Consider the following 15,546-nt stretch of genomic DNA (forward strand, 5'->3'; position numbering starts at 1 on the left):
AACCTCATGGGGGCAAACTTCTCTTTACTAGCTGAACCACTAGTAAGGAGGAACTTTGAGGGTCACTTCCCAATCTGTACACAGCACTGAAAGGAAAGAGAGGATACCTAAGAACAGAGAAGAGAGTGGTAGCATTTGAGAGGGTTGAACAAAATGCTAAAGCCTGGCCTAAGAAGCGTGGACAGACTTGGAGAGCACTACCTAAAACCAAAGAGTCTTAGCCATGAGGAAGCCTGGGATTATTTGAAGAAATCTAGAGATTATCTAACCAGAAAGTTGTGAAGAATTTAGCTGCTACCTGACATATTTATAATTGGGTTGGGAAAAATACCAATAAGAAATTGGTAATTAGATGGATCCCAAAGCAGAAATGGACGGTGCTGATTAAGTTTTCCAAAAAAGATATGGGAATAATGACAAAAAATAACAAAGGATGGTCATGGTTTTACAAAGAGAATATGATATTACTAAAATGAGTATTATTTGAGGCTAAAGGGGATGAATAGGATCAAAATATGTTACATGCATGTATAAAATTACCACATTGAAACAGAATATTTTATAAAGGTAATCAGCATTAACAAAAATATATTTAAGATGTGTATTGGTCATCAACATATATCGTGCTCAGAAGAATAGGAAGAGATGACTGTCCCTTAATTTTAGACACCAGAGGATTATTGTTTGCCTTAATGAAGCTACTATATACCAGATGTGGATTTTCTCTTTTTGCTTCCCACAAATTTTTGTAAAATATTTAAATGAGTGTCATTTGCTTGAGGAACACATTTACCAATTCTTTTTTAAAGTGGCGGTTTTGACTACACAACAGATGCACGGGAAGCTGACAGGTGTGGAGGGCTGGCAAATGGCTGGTCCACACACCACTGAAAGAAAGGCCAATCAGCAGGGCCCGAAGTATCACCAAGGGCAACCGCCTTTCTCCCTTGTTGGCAGCCTTCATTTACTTCACTGAATCAGAGCATTTTCATTTAGCACTTGAGAACTTTATTTCAGTAAATGAAAAAAAAAATGGCAGTCATAGGCTTAACAGTTCACAAAGAGCAAAGAGAACCCAGGAGAACCCCCAGAGAGGCAAGGGCTGGAAGGAGCTGAATCATTCCCAACACAGGCCTGGGCACCACCCTGGAATGACAGGGATGGGGGGGCGGGGACACAAACCGAACAGGAAGTGGGGACAGCCTTGCACCCTGAAGACCCTTAAAGGCCTGCATGGAGACTATGAGCATGTCCTCAGAGCTGGAGTTAGTTTTCTAAATTATCCCAACACTCAGGCTTCTCGGTCAGCTTCTTAGGGAATTCTAGAAAGGCAAACCTAGGATTCAAAGGATGTTCCCTGTTTATAGTGGGGCAACTTTAAGGCCCGTTTTGTAGTCACAGTGGCTACTCTTCTGCCTCCTTCGCTGTTAATTAACTTCTGAAATTTATGCCCCCCACCCCCGGGACTGCCCTCCTTGGCATTTTTTCAGGAGACAATTTCATTAAAACCAGGTCTTGTGGTAATAATGTCACATTCAAATTAACGCGAGTACTTTCTTGCCCCAAAAGAAGTAACCTTTCACAAATGATATTTTGCTTCCTAATCTCAGGTTTATAAGTTATCCTCCAAGTTTTGACTTTTTAAAGTTAACTAGATTAGCATTTTGCTGCAGAACATGAGAGCAAAAAGACTGCTTATATTTATATTAAGCATTTGAAAAGCCACAAGACATCTGTTTTTCTGTAGCATATGTCTATGCCATAGGTTGTGAATTCTATAAGTAAATATTAACAGACAAAAATTGTTTCTCTTAAACATTTCTTGACTTGGTAGAGATCATCTGAGAAATTACTGAAAGCTGTATAGGAAATATCTAGAGAGGACTGAAGATCTCATGTCCAGGTCCTCAACCCAGACTTGCACAACCATTCTGGATATCCAATTTTAAGCTCTAAACAAAACAGATGGTTAAAAATAAGTTGCTTTCTATAAAGTCCACTAACATGTATTTTAGTAAATCAGTTATGTCTACTATTTGAAATAACTTTTCTAAGTTCTGTTGTACTACATATATTCACACTTCTAAAGATCTCCTTATCCATAGCTAATTATGCACTTTTAAATGCAGAGGTCTATAACAGGAAAAAAGAAAATTTTTTTCCAGTGCAAGGTGCCAAACAGTTTGCTTGACTAAGCAGCATCACCTCATTCCACGCCGTGTGGGACAGGTTTGGCATTATGCAGGGGAAGGACCATTTGGAAATGTCCTGCTCTCTCTGTCCAATGGGAGTAGTGTATCTGCAATAGAGATGAGCCCTTCTAAGAAGGATTTGTGGAGGAAAATTTCACACTGATCTGGTACTGAGTACATTATGGAAACTCAAAGGAATTAAGGAAGGTAGGAAAACAAAAACTCAGAAATGTAGCCAAGCAATAGTCATATGTTTGTCTGGGACAAAATTCCTAACTTTTTCATATATTTTGCAAAATAGATGTAGCAATTTAAATGTGAATCACTCTTTACCCTCAGTCATTTATTGATTAGGTAATGAAAATATTAGTAAAGCAATCATGAAAAACAATGCTCCTTTTCTGCAATTACCAACACTGTTATGTCCTTTAAAATACTTCTAGAACTCATGGGGCTGTATATTCTGGCTAACAGAAGTCTAAGAGAAAAGTGTTGCTTTTCTTATTTCTAGTATATATTGAGACTTTGAAACTCTTGATTTCTAGCTTCTTCCTTTGACCAAGTTCAAAAATCTTGCACTAAAACATACTTGGCAGCATTCTTTGTTAGACATGTCAGCATATAGTGAAAACAGTTTTAGGCATCCTATTCTCTTGATAAGTACAGAGACTGACCCCAGTCAATCAATGAGTAATAGAGGACATAAAAAGATGCCAGGATTTGTAAAATAAAAGAGAGAGGTATTTCCTGTCACCAGGAACCTACCACGTTGGCACTTTGTTTGGAATCTGCAATTCCTCTTGGATCTTTACTTGCAGATTTCTGTAATAAATAATGTGTATCAGGAATTGCAGCAGATATTGGAAGCACACATCCAAGCATGTGCATACATGCATTATGAACACACACACACACACACACACACACATACACACACACATGCTCAGACTACTTCTTGCTCTGTGAAAAGTCCAAGATGGTTTGTAAGTTGCTATTGGATGGTGACAGAGTGGATAGTTCTGATTAGGTAAAGTTTTATCAGAAACCATTAGGCCACATAAAACTTGTAAATCTTCCTTAGAATATATTAGTTAAGAGACTTGCAATCCTTTTTTAAGCATCAATACTTTCATTCAGATAGTATCTTTACTAGGACCTCAGAAGAACCTATTTTGAAAGACACACAACCTTGGCTCCATGGAGAATGGGGTGATCTAATCGTACAGAGCAGGAGTACTTTCTAGCACAATCCAAAATCCTTTTCTGTGATCTGAAGTTTCTGAGAACCCATTGCCTGAAAACTGCTCCAATCATAGCCTTTCAATCATCCATTAAAAACAACCTAACACACTGTGTACAGGGGCCCAGGCCTGTAATCTCAGCACTCTGGAGGCAGGAAGATCATGATTCGAGCCCAGCCTGGGCAAATTAGTAAGATCCTATCTCAAATTTTTAAAAACTTTATAAAGGAGTGGGTGCTGGGATACAGTCCAGTGGGGAGGGCATTGCTGATTTTACAATACCAATGTAAGAATCTTGCATTCCATGCCTGGTTCTGAGGGATCCTCTACTGGAGGACTTAGAGGATATGTAGAAACTAAAGATTTGGCTGATTCTGAGGGATCCTGTGATAATTCTTTATTCTTTTAAACACCTTGGCTAAGTGAAAGTTCTAGAACTCTTGAACTGATCAAAGCCTCATTAAAAAGCATCAGATCTGGGGCTGGGACTAGGGTGAAGGGATTGGGCACTCATCTCAGGGGGGCAGAATATTAAAGGTAAAAATGAACTCAAGAATCATAATGAATAACATTAATATGTGTTTATTTAAAAATTAAAATTAATCATCAAGAATTCATGATGAGTAAAATACCACCATTTTAACAAAGACAGGGCTGCCTCAGGCTTTGCAAGGTTCACCTCACTTGCTTCATCCTAAGAAGTTTGCTAGGAAGTTTGATTCTGTACCAGAGTGTCCTGTCCTAGTCTCCCCTCCAATCAAAGAGCTGTGTGACTGAGCCTTTGCAAGGAACCAAGACGTGGGTGAGTGGCATCAAAATTATCAATGAAATAGACACAGATTACCACAGGCAACAGAAAGGCGCAGGGACGTACCAGACTGGGGTAGTGGGGACTTGAAAAATTGGGTGGAAGGCTCTCCAAGGATTCTGTTGTCCTCTGTTAGTAAAAAAAGAAAAAGAAAAAGATATCTTTACCATGCAAATTATATTTAGCAAGTACAACTATTTCCCAAGCCCACTGAATACATTTTCTAGCCTTGGAATATATTCTTAGTAAATACACAGTTACCAAAAGACATGAAGACATGGAAACAATATTCTTTCTTAGATTCTTGTCTTATAACAGATGGATTTAAGGTCTGGCTAAAAAGAAAACTCATGTGGGAGGATCCTGGGGGTTTCTTTACATATTGTGATTTGCATAGCACCAGGTGGAGCCTCTAGCTTCCAAATTTTAATAGCTCTAATTATCTGCATCCTGAAATTCTGCAGCCAGCCACACTACTTTGGCTTTAGAAAGTCTTTGGGAACCTCCAGAATGGCCTATTAAAATACACATGGGCTTGGTTGAGACCACCCTCTCTGTGGTGTTAATTTCCAGAAGATGGTGAGATCTCTGGGAGGCACTGTTGTGACAATGGGACCTGGGAGAGGCACTGAATGCCAGAGGAGAAACACCAGACATCAGTTAATATGACAGAGAAATCACGCCAATGAAATGTCTCAAGACAGTTTGCCCGAGGACTGGCTTTTGATGGGAAATTCTTGTGTCAAACAAGTATGTTGCTAGCTCATTATTATTTGTATAATATTATGACAAAGATAAAAACCTAAAACATGAGATTAGAGGACCCAAGTTCTCATGTAAAATATGTGTTTGTAAACCCTGTTTATCTTAAGGCATGTAACACAAGTAATAAATTGAATTTATGCTGATATTCAACTAATGTGTACCAAGTTTCCCTTCTCAGGGCCCTTATTTTACCCCCAAACCCAAAACCTCTAAAGAAGCTTACAATCCTGAAATGTAACAAATATGCCCCAGCTTTGTTTGAATCTGTTGATGCTCAGGCACCTTTGCCTCACTCCCTTCTTTGAGAATGTGGCTAATTTACATATTAATTTCAGGAAACTTTAATTAGGAAAGAAACTGCAATGGCATGCAAGACAACATAGATAATGAACACACATTAAGTGCTAAATATACCAACACTGTGCTAAGTACATTGGCATGCAGTTTCCATTTAAAACTCAGTATAAATCTCTGAGATTGATATTAGCATATAATACTATTAGTGGTTTCATATCAGAAAGTCTCCATCTAAGCTGAAAAATTATCACATACTATTTTACGTTTAGAAGATAGACAACTAAGGCTTTTGTTTTTACCATCTCAGGGTTACTATTGGCAAAATAAAAGGTGTAAATAGATGAAAATGATTGCAAACTATCATATAACAAAATAACTGAACTATCCACCTCTGAAGACTACAGTGAAGTTCAACAGAGGTATTTCTGCTGAAACATCCTGTGTGTGTTTTCAGGAGCGGGAAAGCGGCATGTTCTGCAATATTATGCAGTAAAGACACAGGGCTTATGGGATATGTAGCATCTGGAAAAAGTTTTAAAACATCAGGAGCTTGTAACTAAGATCAGTACCAATAAGTACAAAGATCTTTATTTTCAAACACTGGCATCATATATATTTAATGGCACTTGCATCTGGAAACAATCAGTTATTACTTAGTCTTAAATTTTGAGTCTCCTGTACCCTCTCCCAAGAGTGCAGGGTAGATGGATTTTCACAGATGAACACATCTCTGGGACCAATCCTACTTAGATAAAAAATAAAAATTCAAAATCTCTCATGAAGACCCTCCTTTCCATATAGTAACTGCTATCCTGATTCCTAATACCCGATTTGTGTTTGCCAGTTTTTGAAATTTGATGTAATCTACAATCTTAGATTGTTTTTGAACTTGGCTTCTCTTACTAACAGTGTGTTTCAGAGTTATATTCAAGTTGAGATAACAGTAGTTCAACTGTTGAACCTTCTCTGTAGTGGTCCATCATATCAGATGGCAATTCATTTACTTTCTTTGCACTTTCAGAATGTTTTGACTTCTTAGCTCTTGCAAACAGTGATGTTGGAATATCACTATAAATGCTTTCTGAAGTGCGCAGTTCTGTCGGGTGTATTTATGTCAGAAAATGATGGGTTTCAGGGCATGTATATGACTGATTTTAGTACATAATACCAATTCTTCCCATTAACTCTACTATTCAGACTATTTAGGAACTTCCATTGTCCAGATCTCCATTTATAAATATCATTGTTTTACTTACTTTTAATCTTTTTATAAGTAAATAAGTTACAGATTAAAAACACAAACGCATAAAGGAAGTGCACAACTTAATAAACCTTGTAAGTTAAATACTCATATTTCCTGTCTTTCTTAAGAATAGGACCTGACCTCCATGAGTAACCATTGTGATTGACAACTACTTTCTCCCTGAGATTAGTCACTTTTCCTGACTTAAAGTAATGATTTCCACACAGAAAGTTTACAGTTTAGTTATGTACATTGAATTTTTTAAAAATTTACAGGAAAAAGATACACATAGATGCATATATTTATGTGTATGTTGTAGGTTGAGTAAATTTTGTGTAATGTTTCAAAAATGGATCAAAGTCCATCTTTGCACATAAGATCTTCTATCTTGTTCTTGCACCACTTGTGAAAAGGCTGCACTTTCTCCATGGAACCTCATTTGGACCTGTGTAGAAATTCAGTTGACCATAACATGTGGGTCTGTTTCTTAAATCTATTCTATTTTACCGGTATATTTGTCTATACTCATTCATGCCAATATCGCCTTGTCTTGATTGCTTAGTCTTATGATGTCTTGAAGTCAAGTAGCGTAAATTACAAATTACATTCTGCCTTTTCAGAATTCTTCAGTTGCTCTGGGTAATTTATATTCCACATGAATTTTAGAATCAGGATACCAATTTCTAGTTAAAAGAGCCTTTCACTTTCAATTGTGATTATTTTGAAAGCATAGAACAATTTGATGAAAGCTCATGTATTAATGATACAGATTCTTCTGACCAATAAGATGTATACCTTAACTTATTTAGGTCTTTTTGAAAAAGCTGTGGATATTATTTATACAGAATAATGAGTTTTATTGTGCTATTTTCATACATGCATATAACAAACATACTTTGAGCACATCCTGCACTCTTTACCCTATTTAGTACCTTTAATTTTTTTCTCAGAAATATATTGCCACTTTGCATGTGGATTCTGCTTCATATTTTGTCAGATTTATCCCTAAATATGTCATGCTTTCGGTGCTGTTTCAAATTATACTTTTTATTTTCACTCTTTGTTCCTAGTATGTGGAAATACAGTTAATACTTGTTTACTGTCCTTTTTAATCTGTAACTTCATTAATTCACTTAGTAGTTTTATAAAACTTTCCTGCTGATACTTTGATTGGGATTGTTTTAAACTGTAGATCAATGAGAAACAACTGACGACACAGAAAAAGTGAGCCTTCTGATCCACAATCATGTTATTTGGTTATCTAATTTTTCTCATTAACTTTGCAGTTCTCTATGTACACCTTTTATCATATTAATCCCTAATAACATTTTAGAGTTTTTGGTATTTTATGCTATAGTAAATGCTACTTTGTTATTTCATTTTGTTTTTGCAGTTGTTCTCAGTAGTCTATGAAAATGCAATAAATTTTGGCATACTAATCATGTATCCTGAAAATCTTACAAATTTACTTTTTGTTTATTCCATGGAATTTTCCTACTTTTCTCTTCATTTTTTTTTTTTTGTACTGAGGATGAAACTGAGAGCCTCTGTAGTGAGCTACATCCCCAGCCCCTTTCTTCTTTTATTCCTAGACAGAGACTTGCTGTTAGGTTTGTATCTCAAATGTCCCCAAAGTCTCATGCACTTACAGGTGTGGAGGTGATTGTATCATGGGGGCTTGATACTCATCAGCGAATTAATCTGCTGATGAGCTTACAGCTAAGTGTGATGTTGGGAGGTGAAGCCTGTTCCCAGAAACCGAGTCCCTGGGAGTGTGGTCTGGAAGTGTCTATCTCCCTTCCTCCTTGCTTGATCTCATTGTTTCCAGCTGCCCTGCCATGGACTGCTTCTCCTCTGTGACGCCCCTCTGCCATGTGCCTGCCTTGGAGCCAGCCAACAATGGGCTGAAAGCTCTACAAACCATGAGCCAAATAAACCCCTCCTTCCTGAAATTGTGTGTGTCAAATATTTTACTTGCTAAGTCACTAAATTGCCCAGGCTGGGCTCGAATCTGTGACTCTTCTGCCTCAGCCTCCTGGAGTGCTGGGAACACAGGTTTGCACTGTCACATCCACAGCCATAGATCACACAGAATTTTTCTATAAATTATTTTATCTTCTCACCTTCTCAAAATTTATTTACTAGTTATAGAGATATTCAAATCCTCTATTTGTTCCACAAGTGAGTAGGCTTCAGTGATTTGTATCTTTGACAGTTTTCCACTTCATTATATTCTCAAATATACTGAAATAATGGTTTTCACAATGTTTTCTAATTATCAATTTAATATGCCTAGAATCTCCAGTGATGTCACCTTTCTGCTTCCTGGCATTGATAATCTGTGCTGGTTCTCTCTCTCTTTCCCTCCTTCTCTTTTCCCTTCTGCTCATTTTCTTCCAATCATTCTGACTAGACGTTTGTAGAATTACTTATCTTCTGAAAAAAATCTGCTTTTGCTTTCAGTGATTTTTGTCTGTTGTTCTTACATTTTCTACTCCATTTCTGATCTACTTGATACTAATTTCTTGTTCTCTGCATATGCTGGGTTTATTTACTTTCCTTTGTCTAATTTCTTAAAATGAAAGCTGAGATTATTAATGACATTTATCTTTCTACTACATGCTTTTAATGTCATAAACTTTCCTCTAGTGGCTAATTTCACTGCATCCCACATATTTGATATATTGTGCTTAATTTTTATTTACTTTAAAATACTTTCTAATTATCCTTTTGATTGTCTGTTTGACATAGGAGTTCTTTAGAATTTGGAAACCTAATTTTCATTTGGGAATTATTTACCTTATCTTTTTGTTACTGATTTCTAATACAATTTTATTTTGAGAAAATACTTTGTATGACTGCTTCTTCTAAATTTATGGTTTAGACTGAGGTTTGTGATTGCCTATTTTCCCATTAGAGTGCAACATTGTGCTATATTTTGTCAGTATGTTCTTCTCTGACGTAAGTCTGGGCAGCTGTTCCATGTTGGATGTAGTTCCAATCCCCTTGTCTGCCCTGTAGGTTGATTGAGAGTTTCATGTGTATGGAACTCTATTACATTGCTTCTTAGCCTCTCCTGCTTCATGTCATGTAGGGCCAGCTCCACTATAAAACACACACAGCTATACTTTTAGCATCCATGAATTATCACAAAGAAAATTGCTTACATGTGGATGAGGAATCTCAGACAAAATTGGCTCAGGTCTCCTGGGCTGCTCATCTCCCAAGTATCCTTTATTCTCCACTCCGAGTGTGTCACCAGGTGGGCTGTCAGGATAGAAATCGAACATGAACACAGGCCATGGGATAGGTTTGTGGTTAAATATAAAATCTTAGCTTTTTGCTATTCTTTTGTTTGTTTGTTTTTGTTTTTGGTACTGGGGATCAAACCTAGGACCTTGTGCTTGTGAGGCAGGCAGTGGAACCACTGAGCTAAATTCCCAACCCAAAAATCTGAACTTTTTGAGTTTTTGCTTTTTGCTCTGCTGGCAATTGAACCTAGGGCCTTCACAGTGAGCTACATTCCCAGCCTGTTGTATTTGTTTTGATACAGGATCTCACCAAGTCACTAAGTTGCCCACATTAGACTCGGAATCCTCCTACTTCAGCCTCCCAAATTACTGGGATTAGAGGTACTAAAAGATTTTTTAAACACAGATAGTCAGGTTGTACCCTATAAAAATTAAATCACAATGTCTTGGGTCAGTATTTTTTGAAAGATACTTAAGTGATTTCAAAGTGCAGCAAAGTTTGATAACCAGTGGAGTAAGCATTTGCTGGTATGTAAAAGTTTGATTTGCCATGCCTTCTACCTGGTATTCAGTAAGAGACTTAATATTTTCCTACATTGAGTCCTTTATGACCACCAAGCTTATATATCTGAGTAATTGTCCCCTTCAACATGAAATGTAGACATACCTCTGAACTTGCTTCAACTTAACACATTTTTGGTAACGAATTAACAATGCGACAACTCCAATACCAATAACAATCATAACAAGCACAATGACCATGATGGAGATACCTGCAACATTAAAAAAAGAGGTGGGTGGCTGAGGGCAGGGCATCACGTTTAGAACAATGGAATGCTAATATTTAATGGAGGTATTACAATACTACTTCTTTCCTAACAGAATCGTGTCCCTTCCCCTTAATATTTTATATAGAATAAAAAGGCAAAACATATAAATTTTCATCTGTATTAACTATATTCAGTTATATTTAAGGGAAACCACAATCAACAAGAAAAGATTTTGTTGTTATTAACTGACTCTTAAGGCCTTTTTGTATTGCAGAGTTTTAGAAGAAATAAGCCACATTTAGCTAAAAGGGGATATATTAATTGTAAAGGGCAATTGTAGAAAATTCAACTTGGGTTTCTAAGCATGCAAAATAGTAAAATGATCAAATGAATCAGATGTCATGTAAAAGTACAAGAAATATATAGCAAATCTGGAAAATGAGGAAAAACCCTCTCAATGGGTAGGCTTGTGACAGATGTGACATGTTAGTGTCTAGGATGCTCACTGGTAACATTTAGGGTCTCCTCCCAGTCTGTGAGGATTTGCTCTTCTCCACAGTGGCACTCGGGTTCACGGCCATCCTCCTGGAGGAGCAACTGAGCACGCGATTCCATCAAATGGCTGGCATAGATATCTTTTACATCTCCTATCTCGTTACGTTAATGTTAGTTCTACACCAAACACACACACACACACACACACACACACACACACACTGTTCTATTGATTAATGAACTAAAGTGCACACCAAAATCAATGTTGCACAAAAATAAGCAAACAAAATACAAGAAGCAACCACCTTTAAAGAAAGCCCCGAACAAGAGGGTGATACTGACAAATTCATACAGATGAGCAAGACTGTGTGACTGATCCTTCCAGAAAACTTCCAAACCCTTCAATGAACAGCCTCACACATCATAGACAAAAGAGCAGATCCTGAGCTTAATAATAATGAGACAACATGGAGGGGGACAAGGTGGTGGCAAAATGGTTAGTTCATCAGGAGAGCACTGTGTAGTGGTAGCAGAAAAGACCGTGGGGTCCTCTACTTGGAGTTAAAGCCAGGCTTCTCTTCTCTCCCCACCACAACATCAGTGCACCTGATTCCAACCATTAAGATGGGCACCAACATAGCATTCATCTCTTGAGGTTGTCAAGAAGATTTAAAAAGTGTACACATATACACATATAAATATACACTACTTGAGGGCCGGGGATTTAGCTCAATGGTTTTGCCACCTGCTGCGCAAGCGCAAGGACTCGAGTTCAATCCCCAGTACCCTCCCCAAAACAAACAAACAAACAAACACTACTTGGAAGAGTGCTTGGTGCATATCTGATTAAATCATTTTTAGTACATATGCTGCTGAAGCGAGCACAATATCTGAGTAAATCTTAAAACATCATTAACTGGGATTAGGAAAGATGTTACCCATAAATATAAACTTAGTATTTAGTAGTGTTAAATTAAAAAATTATAATTATGTATTGTTTTGCTCAAAATTATTAGGCTAATGTTAATGTGGGTGTGAATTAACTTTATATAGCTGTGTGATAGATCAAACTTTAAACTTCAGATTTAAACTTAACAGGTTTATAAATTGCTAGGTACCTAGATTACAAATCTACTAATACAACATTTACTTGCAATACCAGCAATACCTGTATGCAATAATATGTGGCTTGGTTCTTTAACCAAGTTGAGTTTTATTGATGACACATAAAAAGAATGGATGTCAAATTTAAATCTGATTAAGAAAAAGCATACTCACAGACAGGCTCAAGACTGAAGGTTTATATAAACAAGTAACTGGTAAGACACTAGCTTAAAAAGAAATAAAATCTTACAGAATTTTCATTGCACTGAGAAGGACAACTGGTTGAATTGTAGACTTGTTCAATGTTTACACATTCACCATTGATGCACACCTAGAAGTAAAGTAAGCAACATGAAACAGAAGAAATTATAATTTATGTGACATTGTAATTTCACATAATTACATGCAAAATTAGTCATTCCATTTTATATGATTTAATTATAATTCATTTAATTTTGCCTATTGCAATATTCTACAGGTAGAATCTGTAGATGCAGACATGTATAAATGATTGATGGATTTATGTGTAATCATTAACACATACAAACTGTTACTGATTAAAATGTTTGTCTTTATTCTTGGAATGTTAATCTACCAGAAATTTTTTAGTCATGCAATAATTTAGTTTATGTCTACTAAGTTTCTTTTGATTTACTATAAAGACTTAACTTTTAAAAACATAATTGTTGATAAGCATTTTGCTAACATCATTTAATCTTCTTATTTAAGCTGAATACTTTTGAGTAAATAGAGATTTGTAATAGTGACTTTTAGTCACCATTCAACATATTTTAGCACTCTTCTAATAAATAGATTAGCAATAAAAAGCTAGAATCTTCTCAAAATTTATAGATTTTGTTGCCTACAGCCATATCTTTAATATCCTATCTTCTTATTTGACTTCTTAAGTTCATTTCTCAATTGACTGGAATAGTTTCTTGAATATTTTTTTGCTGAAAATAACAACAGTTTTTATTTCTTTAGCCATGAGGTATGAACAGGCATCATTGTACTCCTTTCTTTTCTGAATAATAATTGAGCTGTGTTTAGGATTTTTGCATTCCAAGTGTTCCCAAAGCTCAGTTCATGTTATTCCATTATCTTTTAGGCATTTCTTGTTAGAGAGAAACATGCTATTATCTTGGGGCAATTTTTTCTGTAGGCAAATAATGACCTGGTCTCTTCATGCTTGCAAATGTATTTTTCATTCTTGACCTTAATAGCATGTAGGTACTGGTACTGTTTTCTTTGTATGAATTTTTTCAGACACTAACTAAACTTTATTTTATACATTTATTTCAGATTGGGAACTTAAAAGTTATTTCTTTAATTTTATTAAAGAAATAGCCCTATTCTATGTCCCTTATCTATAACTTGAGTTAAATCTATATTAGATTTCTTTAATTTTCCCCAATTTTAATGTTTTTTTTCTACTCCTTTTATTTTTCTGTGTTAAGAAGCTCAGCTTTCCAAGAGAGACTATGTAAAGGTGCAAATTTCCAATGATGAATGTCATTATATTGTATACCTAAAATGTACCAATGATTAGAATGAATAATTGATAATGTAAAATAGGAAGAAAAGGTCCAAAGGGGTAGGGGTAGTGGGAGGGGCAGGGGAAAGGAAAGAAGGGAAAGGAAAAATGCTGAGAAATGGAAAAAATGGAAATAAAGTCTTTGTAAATAGGGAAGGGTGGAGTGGGTGAAGGGAGGGCTAGGAATGGGGAAAAAATAAGAACCAAGATGCATTATGTAAAGGTACAATTCCCAGTGAGAAATTTAATTGTGTTGTATACCTAAAATGTACCAATAAAAGAATTTAATAAAGTGCAAAAAAAAAAAAGAAGCTCAGCTTTGTATGTAGTGATTTTTGATTTTGGTAACATCTATTCCCTGGCTTACTGTCCAAATTTCATATTATCTAGCAACTGTAATATTAAGTACCTTGAAGGCAATGCTTCTTGCTCTTAAATTATACCATTTTAAAATATTTACTATAATTTAAAATCTTATCCAAAGTGTAAATTTAACTTTGTTTTGATAAAGTAAGTAATCTTTGAATATACCGTGTTGTAAAAAGGAAAAAAATGGAAAGAGTAAAATTATGAATATATACAGTATACTATCATTTTTCACTGGCCTGTTCAAATATAGATTTGATGATTGAAGTAAAATATTGTGACATGATTCTTAATGTGCATAAGATAATTACTTTATGAATTTGGAAGGTAAAATGACTTGAAGAAAGGAAGCTTATTTCTCTTTATTTGAAATGGAAATGCTTGGCAGCAGGGGCTTACAAACTGTACAATTCCAACTGTGTGGAAAAACAAAGCTACAGAATCAGTGAAAACATCAGTGGTTTCCAGTAGTAGTGGAGAGGAAGGGATGGATAGGCAGAGAGGATATTAAGGGCAGGGACCATAAAATGGAGAATACCTGCCATTATAAATTCCTTGAAATACATAGGATGTACAACATTTCCATTTTCATAACAGTGAACTCCAGTGAAAACTATGGATTTCATGGGTAATAATTATATGTTAATGTGGATTCATCATTTGTAAGAAATGTGCTACTCTGGTAGAGGATGTTATATAATGGGGGTGGGGAGCTATGCTTGCAAAGGGAATCTGCGAAATCTCTATACTTTCTGTTTCATTTTAGTATTAACCTAAGTCTTCTCCAAAAAATAAAATCTATTAAAATTTAACTTTTTAAGAAAATTGTCTTCTTGTTAATGTATATTTGTTTCATATGGGATTTCATCTGGAATTTCTCTGGCGGCTCTCCTTTGTTCCTCCCACTTTTGAATTCCCTGTGTTTCGTACCCTTTGTTCTCTTTGTCCATCTTTCCAGGACAGATTTTCTGTGCATGTGATGGGGCCATGGCACTGAGTGCTCTAAAACTCATGTGGATATCACTGCAAAGGTTTCAAGATCAGTTAAGAGCAATGATGAGAAATGTTTTACTGTGATTTTGTCATTTTTGTATCTTTAATAAAGAGATAACTGCAAAGACAGTTTGGCAATAATTCTTCTGTGCCAAAGAATGGGCCAACTTCCTCTCTGCCCTAATTTCTTCTCTTCTTTCTCCTCCTCCTCTTCCTCTTCCTCTTTCTCTTCTCCCCCTCCTCTCCTCCTCCTCCTCCTCCTCCTCCTCCTCCTCCTCCTCCTCCATTCTTCTGCCTTTCCTTTCTCTTCCCTCTTTTCTTTTTGCTTTAGTTCATGCTGTAAGGAAAAGGAAAGCTGGGGGCACTATGGTACATTTTCCCTATCTTTCTGTGCCAAATTAAAATTTATCCAGAAAAAATACAATACTTACTGAACAAAAGTGTTTTATGCATTTTAAATTCACTGTGCTTGATCCTGCATCTCATG

The 15,546-nt window shown here is 36.0% G+C and overlaps 1 protein-coding gene across 1 annotated transcript in view; it reads right to left on the reverse strand.

The window, feature by feature from the left end:
* Window positions 1–1,052: 1,052 nt before the first annotated feature.
* Window positions 1,053–15,546, reverse strand: part of Adam7 (ADAM metallopeptidase domain 7) — an 87,353-nt gene continuing 72,859 nt past the window's right edge. Inside the window, exons 20-26 of the mRNA XM_087216734.1 lie at window positions 12,417–12,497; window positions 11,074–11,152; window positions 10,465–10,570; window positions 9,714–9,813; window positions 4,308–4,370; window positions 2,958–3,014; window positions 1,053–1,952 (exon numbers count right to left, since the gene is read on the reverse strand). Of these exons, the coding sequence (XP_087072860.1) occupies window positions 1,908–1,952; window positions 2,958–3,014; window positions 4,308–4,370; window positions 9,714–9,813; window positions 10,465–10,570; window positions 11,074–11,152; window positions 12,417–12,497 (531 nt within the window). The 3' untranslated portion in view covers window positions 1,053–1,907. The remainder of the gene's footprint in view (window positions 1,953–2,957; window positions 3,015–4,307; window positions 4,371–9,713; window positions 9,814–10,464; window positions 10,571–11,073; window positions 11,153–12,416; window positions 12,498–15,546) is intronic.

Source organism: Heterocephalus glaber, unplaced genomic scaffold, assembly GCF_053883595.1.
Source record: "Heterocephalus glaber isolate CG9 unplaced genomic scaffold, H.glaber_assembly_v1.0 deba00001460, whole genome shotgun sequence".
Taxonomy (NCBI): Eukaryota; Metazoa; Chordata; class Mammalia; order Rodentia; family Bathyergidae; genus Heterocephalus; species Heterocephalus glaber.